The sequence below is a fragment of the Xyrauchen texanus genome, chromosome 47, assembly GCF_025860055.1.
Source record: "Xyrauchen texanus isolate HMW12.3.18 chromosome 47, RBS_HiC_50CHRs, whole genome shotgun sequence".
Lineage (NCBI taxonomy): Eukaryota > Metazoa > Chordata > Actinopteri > Cypriniformes > Catostomidae > Xyrauchen > Xyrauchen texanus.
The window spans coordinates 21474348-21497921 of record NC_068322.1 but is presented as its reverse complement, the minus strand read 5'-3'; the positions used below and the strand labels follow the sequence as shown (position 1 = coordinate 21497921).

The 23574-nt window shown below is 40.7% G+C and overlaps 1 protein-coding gene across 1 annotated transcript; it reads right to left on the bottom strand.

Moving 5' to 3' along the window:
• LOC127638706 (inter-alpha-trypsin inhibitor heavy chain H5-like) lies at positions 1-19252 on the bottom strand. Its single transcript, XM_052120351.1, has 14 exons — positions 18971-19252; positions 18802-18846; positions 16862-17025; positions 15822-15935; positions 14665-14924; positions 14256-14425; positions 13852-13968; positions 13099-13270; positions 12106-12418; positions 9635-10266; positions 9409-9459; positions 2072-2188; positions 1399-1776; positions 1-583 (listed from the first exon to the last, which is right to left on the bottom strand). The coding sequence occupies exons 1-14, from the start codon at positions 19091-19093 to the stop codon at positions 276-278; spliced, it is 2964 nt and encodes a 987-aa protein (XP_051976311.1). The 5' UTR covers positions 19094-19252; the 3' UTR covers positions 1-275.
• Positions 19253-23574: the final 4322 nt, after the last annotated feature.

Below are 23574 nucleotides of genomic sequence, written 5' to 3'. Positions count from 1 at the left end.
ATGCCAGTTTTATTGTTAATATTTATTTTTTAGTATAAAATGTGTTCCAAACAGTCTTATTATGAACAAAAAATATACAGTATATATTCAAATGTTGGTACAATAAAAAGAGTTGAGTAGTATGTCCACAAATTACTGAAAATGAATCATATACTTCAGATGCTGCAGACTGGAGTTTGTATTGGTTTTCCAAATTGTTTATGGGAATATATATGTTTTTATGGCTCTTTAGTCCACTAAAATCATATTCTGTGCATATGGTATGTGTGTGGATCTTAGAGTGTGTTGGTTCCATTAGCCCAGTCCCCTGTGTCAAACAGATGTGACACAACATAATCATTGTACTGTCCATCAATAAGTTTAGCTGCATTGTTTTTGGCGAACCAACAGTCTACTGTCTGCTTTCCTGAGTATATTTGTCGACTCTTCTTTATGACGTGAACGGTTCGATTCTTCACCTTCAGAGTAGGGTAACTGGGTAGTGGGAAGATTTTCCCTTGTGTTTCCTGTTTGTTGTTTTCTACATCCATGCTGAAGTTTTCTGGAAGATGTGTCAACCCAATGTCCTCATACAGGAACTGACCTGTGAGCACAAGAATACGCCGTTATATAATACAAAAGAAATGTGTTTGAGTTATTAGCTCTGTTCAATTTAGTGAGCTGGCTACATATATCTCAATTTAAGGCATAATAGACATGCTCTGGATGTGAAGACTGTTCAAAAAGTTACGCAGATACCGCTAATGCTTTGGATAAATTTGAAGGCAAGTAGTCAAACTTGTAATGAAGCATTAAGTTCTTATGTTGTTGCACACCAAAATTTCTCGGACTTCACAGTATAACGAAACGCAAGTATTAGCGGAAACTGCCGTCTTTTACAGTAAGTTTTCTTTTTGACATCAACTATTGCCATGGCAGACAAAAAGAATCTGGCTGAGCATCGGAAAAAGTTATTTAAACTAAGCAATGCAATAGTGCAAGTTTTAAAAAAAGTTAATCCAAGATGGCGGATGAAGCAAATGTAAGGTCAACTATTTTTACTTATATGTTCAATACTGAAAACTATCAACAACATTTTTGTAAATAAAACTAATAACTAACAAGCAATCTAACTAGAAGTGAACTATTTTACCTAATATTTGAGTCAGATCTATTTTTACGGTTATTACAATGTCCATCTTTAGCTTAGCAACATGCTAAGCATACAAAATGCATGTATGCTTGCCAAGTGAAGTTGCTGCCTGCGTAGAGTGTTCCAATTCAGTTACCTATTTAGTTACCACCTTCAGTTTTGGTTCAGATGCTGCCTTAGAAATTACCTGTCTATGTAGGCAGTAGACAATGAGTTAGCTTGATGGGTTTTTGGAAAATAACTAAAGTATATGTGTGGGTGCTTACCTAACAAACCGTGTGTATTCTTGCTTAGTCCTTTACTTTTAGCAATGTAGAAGCCCAGGTGATCTCGCTGATAGGGGGCTGGATTTTTGTAATGGTGGAATAAGATGACGAATTTGATGGTCCCTTGGATGGTTACTGTCAGGTTTATGTTAGCATTGAGTACCACAGCCAGGTTTGCAGTTTCAACTGATATACTGGAACTGGAAGGAAGGATCATCCGGTCACGGCCGTCCAGTATAACCTTCTGTGGGGTCACCTCAATGTACGAGCGACTCGGCTTATTGGCTACTATAGTTATAGTTCTGAAATACGTCCTCTGTTCTTTATGACTGCCCATTGGGGCTGAAGCACCAATCAGTGCACCGTTCACAGTCACACCTAAACAACACACATGAAAACACTTTAAAACTAGGATTTACAATCTTTTCCAACCATACAAAAGCTCTCTTATCACCCCATCTCGGCTTAACATGGAAATTGTCATCACATGATAGCATTATAAAATATTATTACCAAATACAACTTGGAGCATGACAGTTTTCCTTGCATACAGGAGCATAGATTCTGGAGGGGGGGGGGGGGGGGGGGGGTCTATGCCCATTATTTATACCAGGATCAATGGAAACATGTAAATGCTTCATGCTGATTTTTTTTAAGTAGTCATGTTGTTTACCTGAGTGTTTATGGTCAGTCACCAGTCTGAGTATGTGTCCTGGCTCTCCATTGATGTTGAAACATACAGTCAGTTTACTGTGGGGGAACTCCACCACAAAATGAGGATCTCCATCAACTACAAACAGGTAAGAAGTAGGTGACAAAGAAACAATAAGACATTTGAACCGGAGTATGGACCATTTGGAGAACTTTGTATGACACATGTTTACAAATTTGGTTGCAATACCTAGTTTGAGACCAGGCAGTATGATGGCTGAAATAAGACCTTATATAATTACAATAAACCTGTAATTACTATGAGTTCTGTCACTACATTTATTTGATCATTTACTAAAATGGCAGAGGAAGATGTGATTCTAAAAGTTGTAATTTCTATTGTCAATACCTACCTAAAATACTAAAAGTACAGTTTTGTTGCATGCAAATTAGTCAAATTATGTAAGCTTGCTGTAAATTTGCAACACATACAACTCATTGAGTATTCACACCCAACAAGTTAACTACGTGGTCCTTATAAGGCAATGTTTTATATAAAATCACATAACATTTCAGCAGAAGAGTGCCTGTTAAAAGCTTTGACATTAAATAAAGCTTGAATGATGGGCAGTTATACTTGTTATGAGTGTAGGTGAGCAAGAAGGCAGACGAGGGGTGAGGATCTAAACGCAGCGAGACTTTTATTTAAATAAAAGGGCAACATGAAAAAAGGAAACATCCACAATGGGAGAAAGTATAACAAAAACACGGAAGGTATATGAAGAGTTAACAGGCGGGGTAAACATCGACGGGAAACACGGAAAACAGGCATCCACATACATCAAAGACCGACAGGGGAATGGAGAAACAAACAGGGTTATATATACAGACACACTAATGACTAAACGACATACAGGTGAGAACAATGAAGTGCATGGGCAGTGATGAAAGCAGGGAACTATGGGAAATGTAGTGCATGACAATAGACAAGTGAAACACGGGGCGGACAACAAGGAAAACGTGACATGGAACGTGATCAGTGAAACAGAAAACACGGGACAGACAACAAGGGATCGTGACATAAACCCCCTCAAAAGGACCGGATTCCAGGCGGTCCTAAGATACAAAAATATAGCAAAAATAAACAAATGTTCAAGGAGAGAGGGGCTAGAAAAGGGGGAAAACAGACAGACCAAAGGGGGCACAAGGGACACAGAGACAGACCAAGGAGGCACAAGGGGCAATTAGGCAGTCCATGGGGGCACAAGGAGCAATTAGGCAGTCCACGGGGGCACAAGGGGCTGACAGGCAGACCAGGGAGGCCGAGAGGGCCGACAGGCAGTCCATGGGGGTATGAGACGGGGAACAGGTCAGGTGGCCTGGGGGGGCGTCCACCGGGTAGGGATAGGTTTAGGAGGCCAGGGAGGTGTCGACCGGGCAGGGACAGGTTTAGGTGGTCTGGGAGGCGTCGACCGGGCAGGGACAGGTTTAGGTGGTCTGGGAGGAGGATTGGCCACTGGGGGAGCTGGCGGAGCTGTGTAAGACAGAGCCAAGGAGGACTTCTGAGGCGGAGCAGTCGTAGACTTGGGTGGCGGTGCTGAAGAAGGCGCAGGCAGGGCCGCAGGAGACCCTGGGGGCGGTGCAGAGGCAGGCAGAGCCGTGGGGTACATGGTGGGCGGAGCCGTAGAAGGCTTGGGAGGCAGCGTCGTGGAAGGCGTAGGCGGAGCCGAGGGAGGCGATGGCGTAGAAGGCTCAGAAGGCGGAGCTGAGGGAACCACTGGAGGCGGAGCCGAGGGAGGCTCGGGAGATGGAGCCGAGGGAGGCTCGGGAGGCGGAGCTGAGGGAGGCGATGGCGTAGAAGGCTCAGAAGGCGGAGCTGAAGGAGCCATTGGAGGCGGAGCCGAGGGAGGTTCAGGAGGCGGAGCCGAAGGAGGCGAGGGCGAAGAAGGCTCTGGAGGCGGAGCTGAGGAAGTCTCAGGAGGCGGAGCCGAGGAAGGCGGAGCCGGGGAAGGCTCGGGAGGCTCAGGTGGCGGAGCCGTGGGGAGCTCTGGAGGCTCAGGAGGCGGAGCCGAGGGAGGTTCAGGAGGCGGAGCCAAAGGAGGCGAGGGCGAAGAAGGCTCTGAAGGTGGAGCTTAGGAAGGCTCAGGAGGTGGAGCCGAGGAAGGCGGAGCCGGGGAAGGCTCGGGAGGCTCAGGTGGCGGAGCCGTGGGGAGCTCTGGAGGCTCGAGAGACGGAGCCCTGGGAGGCGGAGCCCTGGAAGGCTCGGGAGGCTGAGCCCTGGAAGGCTCGGGAGGCGGAGCCCTGGAAGACTCGGGAGACGGAGCCCTGGAAGACACGGGAGACGGAGCCCTGGAAGACTCAGGAGACGGAGCCCTGGAAGGCTCGGGAGGAGGAGCCCTGGAAGGCTCGGGAGGCTCGAGAGGAGGAGCCCTGGGAGGCTCGAGAGGCAGAGCCCTGGGAGGCTCGAGAGGCTTGAGAGGCGGAGCCTTGGGAGGCTCGAGAGGCTTGAGAGGCGGGGCCCTGGGAGGCTCGAGAGGCTTGAGAGGCGGAGCCCTGGGAGGCTCGGGAGGAGGAGCCCTGGAAGACTCGAGAGACTTGAGAGGCAGAGCCCTGGGAGGCTCGAGAGGCGGAGCCCTGGGAGGCTCGAGAGGAGAAGCCCTGGGAGGCGGAGCCCTGGGAGGCTCGGGAGGAGGAGCCCTGGAAGACTCGAGAGACTTGGGAGGCAGAGCCCTGGAAGGCTCAGGAGGAGGTGCCCTGGAAGACTCGAAAGACTTGAGGCGGAGCCCTGGAAGGCTCAGGAGGAGGAGCCCTGGAAGACTCGAAAGACTTGAGAGGCGGAGCCCTGGAAGGCTCGAGGGGCGCTGGCTCTTGGACGGTCATGGCTACAGGCGCTGGCTCTGGGACGGTCGAGGCTACAGGCGCTGGCTCTGGGACGGTCGAGGCTACTGGTGCTGGCTGCTTGGCATAGGTAGGCAGAAGCTGGAGGGCAGAGGCCTTTCCTTTTCTTCTCCTCCTCCTCCTCCTCCTCCTCCTCCGGGCGGACGAGGCTGGCAACGCTGGCTTGCTGACCGAAGATAGCACGCGACAGCACGCAGACATCGCTTTGTATTCGTTCTAGTGGATTATGCAACGCAATATCCGGAAGCGGTGCCTTTGCGCAACATTTCAGCACGCAGTGTTGCGGAGGCACTCTTCAAAAAAATCACCCGGGTAGGAATTCTGATAGAAATCCTTACCTATCAGGGCACAACTTTTATGTCACTGACACTACAAAAGCTGTACGAATTATTGGGCATTAAGTCTATCCGCACTAGCGTTTACCATCCACAAACAGATGGCCTGGTTGAGCGATTTAATAAAACCCTTAAGAACATGATTCATAAGTTCCTGCACAGGTATGCCAGAAATTGGGATAAATGGCTTGACCCCCTGTTATTTGCAGTACGAGAGGTCTTGCAAGCCTCTACAGGGTTTTCCCCGTTCAAGCTGCTGTATGGGCAGCACCCGCGCTAGGTGCTTGAAGTCATCCGTGAAGCTTGGGAGGAGGGACCTTCAGATATCAAAAATCTAATTCAGGACGTTATTGATCTGAGAGCAAAACTCCACACCTTGGGGCAACTAACACAGGACAATTTGCTCCAACTCAAGAACGACAGAGCCGACTGTATAACAGGGGAGCTCGGCTGCGTGAATTTGCACCTAATCATAACACTTGCGGAGACCACCTCTCACCATACCAGATCGCAGGGGTTGCAACAAGAATTTGCAGACATCTTCTCCCCTCTACTGGGTCGTACGAACCTCATCAAGCAACACATCGAGACTGAACCGAGAGTGGTGATATGTAGCCACCCCTATTGTTTGCCAGAACACAAAAAGAAAATAGTTCGGGAGGAATTGGATGCGATGCTCGATATGGGGGTAATAGAGGAATCCCACAGCGATTGTTCCAGCCCGGTTTTTCTAGTTCCTAAGAGCGAAGGGTCTGTATGGTTCTGTGTGGTTTATAGAAAAGTCAACGTGGTGTCTAAATTTTATGCATACCCGATGCCACGCATTGACGAGTTACTCGATTGGTTAGGTACTGCACGATTTTATTCGACATTGGATTTGACAAAGGGTTATTGGCAGATCCCTTTGACACCAATTTCCTTTGAAAAAACTGCCTTCACGCCGTTTGGATTGCACCAATTTGTGATGCTTCCGTTCGGTTTGTTTGGGGCCCCGGCTATGTTTCAGCGTCTCATGGACCGTATCCTCCAGCCACATTCAACTTATGCAGGCATATGCAGCATCTGAGGGTGGTTCTGAGATTGCTTGAGTAAATTTCTCACTCCCTTTTGTATTGCAGACAGATGCTTCAGACAGAGGACTGGGGCCGTACTCTCGCAGGTGGTAGGGGGGAGAAGCGCCCGGTGCTGTACATCAGCCGTAAGCTCTCCTTAAGGGTGATAAAGTACAGCACTGTGAAGAAGGAGTGTCTGGCCATCAAGTGGGTGATCCTCACTCTCCGGTACTACCTGCTGGGGCGGGCCTTCACCCTCTGCTCAGATGACGCCCCACTCCAATGGCTTTACCGCATGAAGAATACTAACACGTGGATCACCCGGTGGTATCTGGCTCTCCAGCCTTTTAAATTCAAGGTGATCCACAGACCGGTGGCACAGATGGCTGTCGCTGACTTCCTTTCCAGAAATGGGGCTATGTGGTGGCGGGGGCATGGTCAGTCACTCGTCCAGAGAGAGAGAAAGCAGTAAGGGCACTTACACCTGAGCTAAATTATGCCTAACACCTGTTTCTAATTCCAGTGAGCATGGGGAGAGCAGTATAAAAGCAGCCGCACAACCAGCAGTCCGGTGAGAGAGCCTGAGTCCAGAAAGTTTATTATTGTGAAGCTGAAAAGATTATTGTGTGATGCTGTGACTGCTGAAGTGTGAACATTAAAATCATTACCTGTAAGTGGAACAACCTGCCTCCTGTGTCCTCCTTATCAACAACTCTCACACACTACAAAGGTTTTTCCTGGGTCTTCAGTGGTAGTTCACCAACATGATCATCCACACTCTTTTGATTACAATCAATTCTTGGCCACTTCTATACCTCGGCCATCTTTTCGACAAATCTAGGAAGGCCTCTAGGTCATCACTTAGCCCCATTCTCATCAGAGACACAGGTGGGGTTGGCTCCAGGGTGTCGCAATGCCATCTGGCGATCAGGCTCCGGAATACCTGCCAGTCCTCCACTTGTGCTTGGAGCAGGGCTTGGAAATTATGTTCTAGCTCCAGGCGAACTCCAAGAGGGCTCTGTGTTGGTCTTGCTGGATGCGGGCGAGGGCTTGATACTGTAACTTCGTCCAACGGGGTAGACTCCATAATGGCATTATCCTCCAATTCCCAATGGAGGAGTCAGGAGACAGTGAACAGTCAAAGGTGAGTCATTTATTACTCTCTCTCAGGGTCTTACAAACTTAAAAAAAAAGGGCTCTTGGTGGCCAAACACACAAACAGGTCAACCGTTTAACACATATGTTCAGGCACAGGTTCTGGTCTCTTTCTCCCACTCTGATGCTCTGATGTGCCTTTTCAGGTCTCCCTCCGCCATCACTACAATTAGAGACAGGTGTTAGAGATAATTACGACCCAGGTTACAAGCCTTACAGCTCTCTCTCCCCCGCAGACCGACATATGACAATGCCCCGCATGCCGCATGTGTTCTCATCTTGTGATGTCACAAGTGTCAAACAAGCCTGATTGTGGTTTATTCTACAGTTGCTCTTTGCCCATACAGCTTGAGTTTTGCCCCTGCTGAAAATAGGTGATACTTCAAGCTTGAATTGCTCTGATAGTAGCAAAATTCCTTATTAAGATCCTGGGACATGATTAATTGTGTTAATTTGTTAAACGCATAATTTTTATATATAATTAATCACATCGAATGAACACGTTAAATCGACAGCCATAGTAGAAACATTTGAAAATGCTGCAAAAGAGTTTTGGAATTTCATGGAAAAGTCATGGAAATTTACTGCAAGGTGTTCTGTGTGTTTTTAGAGCATTGCTATGCAGTTGCTAGCGTGTTCTAAGTGTTTTATTGCATTGATATGCTTCTGCTGGGGTGTTCTGGGTGTTTTAGTGTGTTGTTAAGTGGTTGCTAATGTGTTCTGTGAGTGTTTTGTTTTTTTGCATTTTTATGCAGTTGCTATGGTGTTCAGAGTGTTGAAAGTGCATTAATTTGTGGATGCTTGGGTGTTTCTAGTGCAATGTTATGCGGTTGCTAGGGTGTTGTAAGGGGCTTTAGTGCATTGTTATGTGGTTGCTAGGGTGTTCTGAGTTGTTTTAGTGTGTTGTGAGGTTTCTAAAGGGTTCTGAGTGTTTTTGAGCATTGCTTTGCAGTTGCTATTGTGTTCTGTGTGTTTTTAGCATGTTGTTATGTGGTTGATAGAGTGTTCTAAGTGTTTTGAGTGCATTGTTATGTGGTTAGTAGGCTGTTTTAATTGCTGATAGCACATTATTTTGCGGTTGCTAGGGTGTTCGGAGTGCTGATAGTGTGTTACTTTGCGGTTGCTAGGGTGTTGTGAGTGTTTTTAGTGAATTTGTACGCAGTTGCTAGGGTGTTCCAAGTGGTTTTAGCATGCTGCTATGTGGTTGGTAGGGTGTTCTGTGTGTTTTAGCATGTTTTTCAATGGTTTCTAAGGTGTTCTGAGTGAATATAGCACATTACTTTGCATTTGCTAGGGTGTCCTAAGTGCTTTTAGCATGTTGTTATGTGATTGCTAGGGTGTTCTAAATTATTTTAGAGCATTTTGATAAGGTTTGTATGGTGTTCTGAGTGTTATTATGTGATTGCTTGGGTGTGCTGGGTGCTTATAGATCAAATCTTTTTATTAAATCTTTTTAAATAAAGTTGTATTGCCAGTGCATTGTAAAACGCATGTTTCAACTCTGAAAGAAGCATACTGTAAACCTCTTCTTATTAGGCTAAATTATTTGAGTCATCATTCATGTCCATAAATTGTACAGGATGAGTTAAAGTTGAATACTCTGGGACAAAGGTTTGTTCAAATCACCAAAAGCAAAAGCAATAATAACAGGGATACTTGCCTTAGCAAACACCACTAATTATCAGCTCTTTTCCCATCACTGCCAAAACTCTGGCATTTCAATTAGAGCCTGTACACAACACTCAGTAGCTATTTACTACACTCTGATGAAGCACCTTTACCTGAACAGCACAAATTACAAACCACACAGTCGATGTGAACTGACACTAGTGCTGTTACATTACCAACTCGTTTAACTATAAGCACATAGTCAAACTGAAATGTATAGCAGATGAATGAATGTAGAAATTAGAAAATACCAGATGTTTTGGATAGGGTGACAGACTTTTTGGCGGGTTTGCGTACGCCACCTGCAGATAAGAGAAAACAGTTATATGGTCATGGATTGTTTGAACTAGTGTTGAGTAACCAATGCTTTCAAGGCCAACTGACTGGGGTCAGTTGGCCTTGACAACAGTCATAATAACCCCAAATCTGATGTAAAACAAGGATGTTCTACATTTTGTCCAATTTAAATAAACATACTTGTTGCCTTAGCGACTGCAGAACTCGGCTTTGATGGTACATTTCTGACGAGGCTCTGGGTTATTAAGCTGTTGTCATCATCTGATAGCTGATTGGATGATTGAGGAGAGGGTGGTGCTTTAGTGGGCAGTGCTTCCGTGGATACCGCCCCTGCTAACGTTCCGTCTGCTAGAATTTGTGGTTTCTCCACAATCATTTCTGTTAGCGGAGTAAGGAAGTTGTATGTTAATGAAAGATTTGTAGCATGTTGCGTGTAGTTTTCTCGCTCTCCGCTTGTCTGGCTGCGAAGTCGTCCCTTTAGTCCATCTTTAACGCTCAGGTATCCCCACAGTCGCTCCACGTAACCATCCGAATTTGGACCCACTTCCGCTTCCACTAGCCGCTTTTCCGTTTCCCGCTCACGTTCCCGTAAAGACACGTCTTTCTCCAGCACGATGCTTCTTTCGCTGTTGCTGCCGGTAACCTGAACATGTAGTGAGTCTGAGCTGCGATTGGTCAACTTTCCCGCCACAACAAGCTCTGAGCCATTGAAGTAGTTTGTGAAAAGATTCTGGGTGATGTATTCCACAGCATCCTCTGAGTATTCCACACGGATATCAGATAACAGTGGTGTGCCAATCTCATCGTAGAAGCTATAGGGGAGAAGGTGAGTATATTGCTTCAGACTGCGTGTTAATAAGTCACATATTCTTCACATTGAACTTGTTGAACTTATGGAGTAGGGCCCAACTGTTAAGCCTTTTGTAAAGAGTTCTGACTTCCCATGGCATCTTATGTGACTTTTGACCTGTCACCTTGACTTCTTTACAAGATTTGCATAAAAATTAGATCTTCTAGAAGCCTTTCAAATTTTGAATCAAAAGTTTCACTATATTACTTGACTGTGCTGTTTATCGTTGTGTTATCTTGCTTATAGTTGATATGAAATCGCTGTAGTTTCTCCAGTTGTGTCTGAATTTACTCATTTTCAATAAATCTGTCACTATATAGTATACTATGTGGTATTTGCAATGTAGTGAATAAGGAATGAAGAACAAATTAGTGATTTGTATATACTAAACCTTTGTAGGCCTATTTATTGTATTGTATTTTTTTCCACAACAAAACAAAATGACGTGGTTTGTTGTATATATGGCGGCAATTTTATAGTGAAATGAACATTAGAAAACCTGGTCTCATAGTGAAGACGTGACTATTTACATCTTTGCAAAACTTGTTATACGTGTCTCCAGGTACAATTCCCTGCAGTTTCCAGGTGAAATGAATGCTATTATTCACTTTTACTCAAATCATGACTTTAATGGCTGATTATGACTTTATATACATATTTTTCTCTCTATTACTCAGACTCTGCATTTTATGATATCCACACACTTTTACTCAAACGTACCTTTCTTAAAACAACACATTTTAATGCTTGTATTAAAGACCCACCTACATATATACACTTATTCCAACATTATTATCTTGCGCAGCAGCTCACCTGATAGGGTGTTGGACTTAAAGTCAGAGGACCATGGTTCAAGTCCAGCTATGACCTCAAGATGACATGTAACACAATGGAGTCATAGGAGCAGCAGGAATTGAAGTGGTTGCTTCAGAAAATGTGCATTTTAGATTTAGGCATTGATAAGTTAAAGATGTCTTTTTTTAATGTCTGATGTGCAGTATATTTCAAAACACTAATGGTTTAGGTTAGGGGGGTATATTTAAAAAAAAAAAATCTTAAATTCATCTAAATAATGCATCTGAATACAACACCATTTTACTCGCTTTTGATGCCCCCAGCTGGACATTTTACTGGAAACCTGCAGCCAAATGAGTAAACAGCACATACGATTTGAATTGCAAAAATTTTGTCATGTTCACATAAATTTCATGAGACCAGGCTGACATTAGAGGCGCTACAACAACAATGAGTAGATTACCATTAAAACATATTGTTCACTCGGTTCCTCACACAATGCTATCTTACATAACCAACCACTTTTACAAGCTTGTAAAGCATGATCAAATTGCACAATAGCTCAACAGATAAACTGTTGCACTTGCAATGCAAAGGACGGGGTACAAGTCCTGCGGGGCACCAGAGTCTGCAGAAAATGACATGGTTGCTTTAGCGATTGCATTTTTTATCTCAAATCTGCTATTTATGACACTATCAGTTTGGTTTAGGTTTAAGGTTTGGGGTAGGGAGGTCAGTTTTGTTGACTCAAAACTTGAAAGAGCATTAGCATTAACCTTAAAAGCCTCATCTGTTTGGAAGAACATTTAACTCTCTTTTAGCACCACTCAGTGGATATTTCACAGCGGAACTGCTGTAAAACGAGTAAGAACTTTGTGTAATCAGATTACAGTTACTTTTATGGATTACATGATTACATATTATTTGCATTGCCTATCATCGGTCCTTTAATTGGTTCACCAACCTGGAAAAACACTCAAACGTGTGGTGACCTCATGTTCCTCACCCTTTGAGCATAATTCTTGCATCAGCATCCTCTGGGATCCTCCTCATGGTTCCACAGTTCTCCAGGGACATCCTTTCCAGCAGCCTGTAGTCCACATCGTCACCCATCCCAATGGTGAAGATGCAGAACTTCTCTTGCACTGCTGCTTTGGTGTTACCAAGGATGCTTGGACTCTGCACAACGCCTACTGTGGGCCGCCCATCAGTCAGGAAGATGATGAGCGACACACTGTTGTGATGGGTCTCTTTTGTGCTGGATAAGTAGGTACTTAGCAATGTCGAGCCTGTCTGAATGGCACTGTTGATGTCAGTGCCTTGGGAAAGGGTTTCAAATGATGGTGAGAATGAGAGAGTGAGTTAAACAAAAACTGAAAATATGTTTGATATCAAAGGAATAGTTCACCCAAAATTGAAAGAACATTGCGCAGCTCGTATTATTGTGGACTTGACCACAGTAATCAAATGCGACACGCCATTTTTTTTAATTGACGAAAGTAGGTGAGTCATGAGATAAATGCAGCTCTAATGTGAATAATTACTTACATTTTGGTCTGTTCTTCACTGATTCAAATGTCTTTAGAAGACTTGGAATATAGGGCATTAACTATATTTGTGAATGTTTGGCATTTTTTTATGTTTCTGTGTGTGTGTGTGTGTGTGTGTGTGTGTGTGTGTGTGTGTGTGTGTATGTGTGTGTGTGTGTATATGTGTGAGTGAGTGAGTGTGTGTGTGTGTGTGTGTGTGTGTGTGTGTGTGTGTGTGTGTGTGTGTCATTTTTGGAACTTGAGAAAGAGCTGCGTAAAAACATTCTTGACAAATGTCATATTTTTGTGTTGCATGAAAAATGTAACAGCGTACAGGTTTGGTACGACATCAATAATGATGGAAAAATGGTTCATTTTTTGGGTGAACTATTACCGTAAGTTAAATTAAATCAACATAAATGTTGTTTCAATGTTTAGCAGGGTGTGTAGGAGTGTGTAAGACTTTCTACCCCCAGTTGGTGAGATCATGTAGATGAACTTCTTGGCATCGCGTATGTTGTTGGGTGTGACTGGCACTAGTTTGCCTTGCTGCCATACACGGATGCGATTGGAAAAAGTGACAAAATTGAAGCGATCGTTGGGCCGCAGCTCGCGTAGGATGGTGAACAGAGCGTCTTTGGTCTGGATGTGAGAGAGTACAAAAAAGAGCTATTATTGAACATTTTCGTTCAGAGAAGATTGTGTGTGTGTGTATCTGTATGTCTATCTATGTGGTCAGAAAAACCAGCTGGGAGAAACATGCCATAATGTCATTGCCTCATTGAGAGAATGGCACACTGTAAGTTTGTAACTTCAGGAATATTGAACATACATTTTTAAGTTCAGTGTGTCCATTTAAACCAATGAGTGTAATTTCTTCAATGATAAAATACTGAATATCTCAGCTTTAATTTGAAGACACTATACTATAAGTAAGCAATTTATAGGTTGATTTCCACCAAAAGTGTGGCACTAACAAATGATTGCTTTTTGTTTGATCGTCATGTTCAGCCCAAAACAGGAACATTGGCTCAACCAATGGCGTGAATTTTGGGTGGCACTCTTTTGGCTAACTAATGGCAGGTAGGGGGAGTGTTCGGGAAACCATTGGTTTAGTGATGCTAGGGACATAGAAATTACACATATTATCTAAGCTTTTTTTAAGTCTAAATTAGTGATTTTAGTTTAGATGCTTCAATCAGTGTTGACTGCAGTTTATTTACCTGTTTGATTTTGGTCCCAAGCATGGAGGCACTATTATCAATCACAAATACAACGTTCTTAGGCACGACAGGCAAGTCTTTAGGGGCAAAATAATGCACAAAATGTCCATCCAGCACCTGAAAGACAGCAGATTCTTTTACTGGATGTGTAATGATAAAGATTCATTTATAACTAAATAAATAGCCTAAATATAATATACTGTATAATATAATTACATATATTATATAAAAGTTTAATGATACATTTTGTAAGTTTTATTGTATTTATTTTTTAGTTATTTTTATTTTCTAAAAATGCAATTCATCATAATAACTTTTCATGCAATGTAGCTTCTATCCTAGCAATAGATAAAGTAGAAAGACAAAAGTATACTACTTCTACTTTCTATTGTGAGTGTGCATACCTGTATGTCCCCAATGCCCATTTCTCTCTCTACATCATAGCGCACCACAAACTCTCCTAGCATGCCATTGGTCACAATTTTGGCCTGCTGGACAATGTTGGGAGTGAAGGTGATCTTGCAGAAGGTTTCATTTTGTTTGACTATGGTGGAAACTGGTGGTCCTACTTTACCTAAAGGGACGTTTTAGAGAAATAAGTTTTAGTAAAGGCCTGTCTTTGTTCTAAATGAATTGAAACAAAATGGGTATTTTTCCAAGAAATTTGAATGGAAAAATAGCAAAGAAGAGTACTAAAATATGCCATCTGTGTTGCTGTTTTTGAGCAACAAAATGTTGCAATATTGTCAAATATTTTAATCCATACCAGCAACAACACATCTAAACACACGCTAAAGCATCTGATTTGGTTACCAACTGCCTTCCCGTTGCCATTGGAGGCTGGAGTTTTGCCATTTCGTAGGGGTAAGACTTCTAGGTAAGTAATACGGGAGTGCTCCACAATGGTAACGCCCACACTGAGTCTGCTGACCAACTGCATGGGCCTAACACTGGACATATGTTCATAATGGCCCAATCGTCTCTGGAGAAGCTCTTCGTAGGTCAGGAAGAACACAGCGCGGTTACGTCCTGGAATAGTGACCTCCATGCGAAACACCTCCATCTCACCCTCACTGACAAGGAGAGAAGCGAGAAAGCACATAGATACTTTCGAAATGTCATCTCCTTGCCAAAGGAATTTCTTATGGTGCCTGCCAAACCACATTTGACTAATGATGATTTGTGAGTGGAAATATTTATCTCAACATTCTCAATTTCTTGCTCATTTCTGATTCACTTACTTTTGAGGCAAATTAATTACAGGTGTGATATCTAACAGTTCCAGATAAATAAAATTATTGCATTAGCATTTTTACTAGTTGTAATTCAAATTGTTGATCACAGGAAATTACTTTTACACTAGTAACAATATACTTATTGATATAAAAATAAAAATTTTACTAGTAAGAAGTATCTGACATGTGTATTTGTTATTTCAATTTGAAATTAATGATAGATTCCATCAACAATTATCATTATAACTAGTGAAAATATAATTATAGATACCTATTATTTATATTATTTATATCCTACACATGTTTACATTTCAAAAGGGCTTTCGAAACGTATACTCAGCGTAACACAAGGGCGTGTTGTATTCTGGACAATTGCGTAAAGTGTCTTCTTTTATGGTCAGTTTTCTTTCAGGTCCACTACTCTCGTGGTGGAACAGCAGTTTGAAGAGAATCTTGGTTAGCAAGTAAGTTAAAGCTAGTTAAAGTGTCAGCATGTTTATAGCTTGTTAAATGATTAATAACACATCTGAATTGATGTCAAAGAAATTTGATGGTAACTCTATCACCCCCACGAGTACCACCACAGTAACTCAAGAACACGTGTTAAGTATATACAACCTCCAAGCATTGGCTAAGCATATGTGTATGCATTTTCGTACTTGTGTTGAGCATGTTTTTGGCCTCTTATGTCAGATAATATGCATAAAGAAGTATTAAATACATGCATATATTTACATCTGCTCTGCTGAGTCCTTGATCTTCGGTTTGCCATTGGTTTCTCTACCTTCCTTCTTAATCTTCTTCTCTTTGGCCTTCACCTGACTGGGAAAGACTCGTCCTCCCACAATCCTTTCCCACGATACCAACAGGATAAAAAAATAACTTTTTATTAGTGCCATTGAAAGAGCAGCATTTTACTATTGGAACATGCTGTAAATATCTCTCATACCATTTTGCCACTGTTTGTCCATTTGTGGTTAATAATAATCTAAACTCTCTCAGGGCCTTCAAAAACCTCTCTCAAGATATAAAGAGAGTGATGCACTCAACTATAAATAAACAAACAAACATAGAACCCAAATGCAGTCTCTTTAAGGAATAATTTCAATAAGAAACTTCTAGGTTTCTAGTAACTGAATCCCCCTGATATTTTGCCAGCTTTCTTTAAATGCCCATACCGAAACCACCATCTTAAACTCAAGGTAATAAAACCATAAATTATCATTTAGCCAAATAGGATCCAGTGACCGATAAGGTCACATCTTATATGGGACAGGAGATAATTTTAACAGGGACCATTAGGGAGGCACAACCCATCACAGGAGAACAGAATTCTATTAAGTTTGAAATCAATATTATGATCTATCTAAATGCTGTGGAAATGAGACCATCTTACTAGTCGCCCTAAGACAATTAAAATGATACCAAACATGAAAAGGAAAAACAATAATTCACAGAGGACATTATACGTGGCATATAGAAATTCTGGGTGAACTTTTGGTGACCTGGGCCGGCTGGAAAGAAAAAAAGAAAGTGGAGTGGGGGAGAAGAAACACGTATGCAGGAGAAAAGACCTCTCTCGCAATCTTTTTGTGACATCAGTCACATCAGATATTGGTTTGTTATTTTATTGTGCATTGTTTGTTGTAATGTTTAAGATCCTGAGTGCAAGCTCCTAGCACCAGCCTTACAATAATATATGCAAAACACATGTATGAAATGAAATGAAATATTTATAGATTTTGCCATTAATTTGTTTAAACATTAACACTTACATGGTAAAGTTGGAGATGTATGCAGAAGAAGGGATATGGAACTGAAAGACCCCTTGAGTTGCAGCAGAGTGTCTGTTGAACATGCTGCAGGACACCGCAGTGAAGGCATAGCGTGAGATGATGGTGGTCTGGACTGACAGCTCCTGAATGTGAGGTTTAGTTTCCTGGAAGGCGAGAGCATGAATAGTTATACAACAGCAAATTTTGAGTCTGCATAAAATATCGTGAAAATGTTCTCCTATAGGGGGCACTACATCTAAAAAAGTGCTCAAAATTCCGCAACTGTATTATCAAAGAAGTTGAAAATTGGTCTGCTTCTTATAGGGACCAGATGCTTACATATTCTACAATATGACTAAAAAAACATGGCCGCCAGCAGCCAATCATTTTTCAGCAAAATGGCTGTATAAATGGTGTGTAAATTATTGTATATTATCCAATGTTACCTGCTATTGTGAACTACATCTTGGACTACCTAGGTCAATAATTATCAAAGAATAGTTTAACTTTAGGTATTTATTTTGTTATATAGGGGTTGCATTTATCATGTGGGTTTGACCAAGTGTATCCAAAAGCCTATAATTCCTAAAATAAATATTCAAACTTCTAAAACCTTTTTGGAGATTGGGTGCTTTGTGGCTTTATAACAGTTAAAAGGTTTTTAAAAAAATGACCACCATAACAATTATCCTGTTTCAGGATTGTTGAACACAAGACATCAGTCATATTTTACACCAGTTTGCAAATTCAGCAACTTACAAAGTACATATACAAATACATTCCTTTTTTGCATACTTTGAAAGTTCTTAAAAGGCTTGAATCCTGTTAATTGCTGCTTGCAGCTATATTTATTATTATTATTATTTAAATCCATAGACATAAGATTTTAAGTGTTAATAAGGACAAAATGAGGACAAAATTGAGGCTATGGGGATACCCATAATACCGTGTGCTTGAATTATTTAATTATGATTCCTTGGTCAAAGGGAACATATGGAGGCATTTAAAGAGTTGTTATTAAGAATTCTTAGAGGTTTTAGCTCTTTTGTAGTATTATATATGTTGTTTTGTTGCAAATAGTTGTTTCGTGTGATGTCAACATTAGGGTGATCTGTGTCCCCTTTGGTGAAGTTGGACCACAGTTTTGTCCTGTTAACTCTATTTCAGTTCACCTTGTGCATGTGCAACTGATGTACAGGTTTATATGCATTTCTGTGGAGAAATTAGTTCATTTGGTGTTTGACCTAGAATCAATAATCTTCAATAATCTAAGCTGTTTGACCTAAGTTTGAGTTCATTCAATTAAATTAAGTTAAAACAACAACATTTAAATAGCATAACTGAGATAAGTCTGCATGCAGTTACTATAACTTTAAAAAAAATTTGCTTCTATATGAACACCAAGTTCAAATAAATTAATTACACACATTTTGGAGATGCCATTACTCAATTCAATTGAGGGAACTAGTTTACTCAATCCATTGATTAGAGTCAATTTATTAGATTTGTCACTGAACAGTATCCCCCCAGGGAACTTTTACCCCATAATTTGTGTTATTTATACATTTTTAATCAAAACAAACTATGTTTACAATTTCTTTTTACACAAATTGTTCCATCAAAATTTAATAAAATCAAAATCCCTTAAGGCCTGCTTTTACCCTGTTGTGCCCTACTTAATAATAATAATAAAAAAAAATAAAAAAAATAGCCAATCTATGTTAAACAAACAGCAGCTTTGACCGAAAAGCAGCTTCTCTGTCGTTGTAAAACACTTCGCTCTGGCGCAACGAGTCTCGCGCTCAGGATTGCGCATTTTCGGCTGCGCGCGAGTTATTAAATGTTGCTTAAAATATGAATTGAGGACGACTTCGTAGACTGAATTTTTTATTTTATTATTCAAAACTTAACGTCATCTTTACTATTTTGAGTGGCTTTACCTTGGTTAGAAGCGTTTTCACCTGCCGCGGCACTCTGTGAGGAGCCTGAAGACAAAAATTACACTGATGAGATCCTAGAAGTGACTTAGTATTAAAATGGCATTTTGATATAACCCACTAAGTGCCAAAAAAAAAAAAAAAAAAAAACAAGAACAAGAACAAGTCCTACGGCATTTAAATCCATGTCAGAAATCATGTAGTCTTCAAGGTCCACGTCCTCTGGAAATTCAGAATCCTTCGTCTGGCATTGAAATAACGGACACAAACACAAGACCAGTACTATGAACATCATTTTAATGGAGCCTATGTTATTCTGCACTGGCTCATCTCTGGAGTGGCTCGAGTGTGCGTCCAGTGGTCCTGGAGTGTGATCGGGACAGTTGTGATGTCCCACCCATCCGAAGACAGTGAAGCACACGCCTTTTTGGAAGCTCCAGTGTTTTTGGTGACTAGATACTATAGAGCTATTAGAGCACTTGCGACATTCACACTCATCTATCTGTCACGCAAGAGTGCTTTCGATGGCAGTGTCTGCAATAATTATACAATGCGATTTTTAATGTCTCTTCTGAAACACTTTGGTCTTTAGGCTATTTGGTAACCATCATAATCAGTATGGTAACCTATAATGTTATTTTGTACATAATAAAGATATGTTGTAAATAATAGCCATTTGAGAAGATCATAAAACTTTTTTTTTTTTTAGCAATTTCCAATATGGTTTAATAATATAATATTTTGAAAAATATTCATAGCATTTTCTAATAATAATAATTATATATATATATATACTATATATGCTATAACATATACATAGATAATTTAAAACTGTCATGTAAAAGGTATCACGTAAAAGGTAGTTTTCTAACTTAATTTATATTGAGACCATTTTTTTCCCAGAAATATCATGACCACATGACCTGAACAAAATGTGTCTTTTTCATAAAAATTTCAAAATATCGGATGTTTTTTTTTCTTGAGGGTCTCAAAGAACTCTCTGTTTTATGTTTGATTGTTTGTTTGTTTGTTTTTCAACATATAAACAACAAAATGACAACCTATCTGTAAGTTACACCACATTATTTTTATTTAATGGACAAATATTTGTATTAATAAATATTATTCATACTATTTTTAAGAAATATGAATAAAATATTACTCTGCACTAATCATGTCAAAATTAATTTTATGAATTTCAGCTCTGTTTTTTTTATTAGTTTTTTATTTATTTATTTTTACTGTCTCTGGATGTTTTTTTTTTTTTTTTTTTTTTATTTATCCTTTATTTAACCAGGAAAAACCCATTGAGATTAAAAATCTCTTTTGCAAGGGGGACCTGGCCAAGATAGGCAGCAAAATTACATCACATCATTACATACGTACAAAGACACACAAATGAAAGCCAATTATGCACTTACAATGAAATCTCAATAAAAACATTGACATGTGAGGGAGTCCAACTCAAAGCATCTCATTCTCAACTTAAAAACACTCAAAGGAATCAATTTACTAAGTTTTAAGTTGTTCTGTAGCAAATTCCATGTAAAGGGAGCAGAATAAACAAAGGCCTTTTTACCCAACACAGTACTGACATGTGGGACAGAAAACAAGACAACAGCCTGAGAACGGAGAGAGTAATGACCAGCTCTTTTTTTCATAAGAAGTGAACATAAATAGGATGGGAGCACACCAAGAATAGCCTTATATATAAATGTATACCAATGACAAAGCCTCCGTGTGGCCAGAGCAGACCACCCTACACGAGAATAGGCTACAGCTCACAGTGGTGTGTGCGAGCTTTACAATTAGTAATAAATCTCAGCGATGCATGATAGGCTGCATCAATCATGTGAAGGCATTGAGCAGATGAATGCATATATAATATATCACCATAATCCAGCACAGATAAAAAAGTGGATGCCACTAACCGTTTTTTAACTTTAAAAGAAAAGCACAGCTTATTTCGAAAGTAAAAACCCAATTTTAGCCTCAACTTTCTCACTAGACAGTGAACATGAGGCTGAAATGATAGGCAATCATCAATAACAATACCAAGATATTTATAAGTTGTAACAGTCTGTATTTCACGTCCATCAAGAGTAATCACTGAGGGAACATTCAGTGGTCTTTTCCGAGGTCCTGTGAAAAGCATACATTTTGTTTTGTCTGCATTGAGCACAAGTTTCAACTGTTGCAAAGTGTTTTGGACCACATTGAAGGCATTCTGTAAATGTGCAATGGCTTGTTTAAGAGAGGGTGCACAGCAATAAATAACTGTGGTTACACCACGTGATATTCTTTACATTAAGCCACAGAAGAAAATTCAAAACTACTCTGAACCCAGAAATTGAAAGTATGTTCATCATAGAAGAGGGTGTATTCAAGTAATTGTTTAGGGTGAATTGCATTTTTTATGTATTTTCGAAGAACTTCAAAGATCGGGACCAACAACAAAAAAAAGAGCGTCACATCATTGACCCTTGCTTTAAATGATCTTACAAATGTAATGTTTAATGCAACTATGTTGTAGTTCTCTTCTAAAGGCAAGCGCAGGAGTGATGGACCTGTGCCAACCCAAGTCTGACATCATTTTAATACGGTGTCGCCACCCAGTGTTTTGTTTAGGTTACTGTGATACTTCTGGTTCATCAGCCACTATTTTTGGGCCAATCAGTTGTTCCTGTGGCAGTGACACAGTTTTGTGTTCTATCTCCCTCAACCCAGAGTCAGATACGGAGCCCCTTAGAGGACAGTGCGGGAACTTTTCTTTTTCTGAAATAGTTTTGCGTCCCCTCGCAACACGTTCTGCTAACTTATTCCAATCAATTTACCATTTTACTATAGTTACCATGTTTTAACTATGATATTCGCAGTGAAACCATGGTGATAATACAGGAAAACAAAATCTATGTTAAAATGTTTTTTTTATTATTTGTGGTTATTATGGTTTTACTAAAAATACCATAGTTTAACTAATAGTTTAACCATAGTATTTATAGTAAAACTAAAATAACCACGAGTGTAACCATGGTTAAGCTATAATAAAAACATGGTTACTATATAGAGACAGTATACTGTATTAAAACCATGCTTTCTGCCTAAAATAATAATGCTTTGGCCTACTTCAGTCACGGTTACTACAGTATAACTACAGTGAAACTAAAGTAAAACCATGGTTTCCGCCAAGAACTATGATTACTACAGCCTGTTACTATAGTAAAACCATGTTTCAGCCAAAAAGAAAAAGAAAAACATTGAACTGCCATGATTACTATAGTAAAGCCATTTTTTTTTTTACTGTGGTTTCACTATGAATGGCATGGTAAAATGTGGTTACTGTAGTAAAACCATAGTAAATTTATTCATAGGGAGCACACAATTGAATGTGATGGAACTCAAAACTTATTCAGAGGGAATGCAAAGGATTGTCAGGGCACGCAAAACTATTTCAGAAAATGTTTTCCCGGCTTGTCCTCTATAGGGCTCCTTAGGGTTTGGGTTATGATGTAGGATTAATAAAAATAGGCATTCCAGGTGACTATTTATCATGAATCCCACCTTTGTTGTTCCTCTCGCTCACCACCAGAGGGCTTCATCACCTGCGGATTGACTTTAACTTGCTGGACTGCATTTCCCATAATCCCTGTACCTGTCAATGATTACCTGTTCACCTGTTTCCAATCCACTCAGCTATTTAAGACTTGTTTTGCCCCAGGCTGACATTTCTGTGTGTTTTAATTAGGTTGTTTAATTACATGTGTATTATCCGTTGCTGCCTGACTACTATTACTGACTTGTTTTACCTGGATATAACCTGTGATTGTCTGCCGCCTGCCCCGATCTAATGCCTGTTTGTTGAATACCCCTCTGGACTGCCTTTGATATGACTGCTGCTGGTGATTTACCCCTGCCTGTCTGAATTAATACGTTTATTGTTATTAAAAGCTGCACTTCGATCTCAACTCTGTTTACTCATCATTACAGTATTACATTATTTACAATTAAAATCTTGATTTTGGCACCACTTGATAGATATTTCACCCAGGAGTTTTAGCTTACACATTCCCATTGGTTCAACAACAGTCATTTGAACTTCGGTAAGTGCAGACTGATTTCAGCAGCAGAACTTTCAATGTTGCCGAATTCACAATCAGTCTGGGTTGTCTCTATCCACGGACTTATTTTATATCCACAAAAAGGGTTTCATGGCTATTTCCATTACTGCCCCAAATCACCACCCAGAACTCAAGAATTATAGAGACACAGTGATGTGTACGCGTTTCTGTTCTCAATCAGAGAGAGGGCTTGGGACAGGTGATTGGGCAATAATCTGGGTAATGAGGGCACAATTAAAGCAGCATGTTCTATTAACCCTTGAATTACCTATATGCCCTTTGATAAATGTTACACAGGTTTCATCTTACAAAGGAGTCCTTTTGCAACCACCTTTAATTCTCAGCCAGTTTGGTCTGACAAGGGAGGTTAACACGCCAACACAATAAGATGCTAAAATGTATATGTAATATTAATAAGTAATTGTGACATTTGATGGAAACAAGGTCCAGCGACGTTATTGGCTGTAGTGAAAGTCATAGTAATTCAAACAAATGCAGACGCACAATATCATACGAATTAGCCAAATTTAGAAAAGTCATTGAAAAGTCCCAATATCCTCAAACGGCCGATACGTTGAGCAAGTGCACTCAAAACAGACCTCCCACTCTCAGTAGCGGTTCTAGCTTGTTTGGCACCCAGGGTGAAACCCGCTTCAAC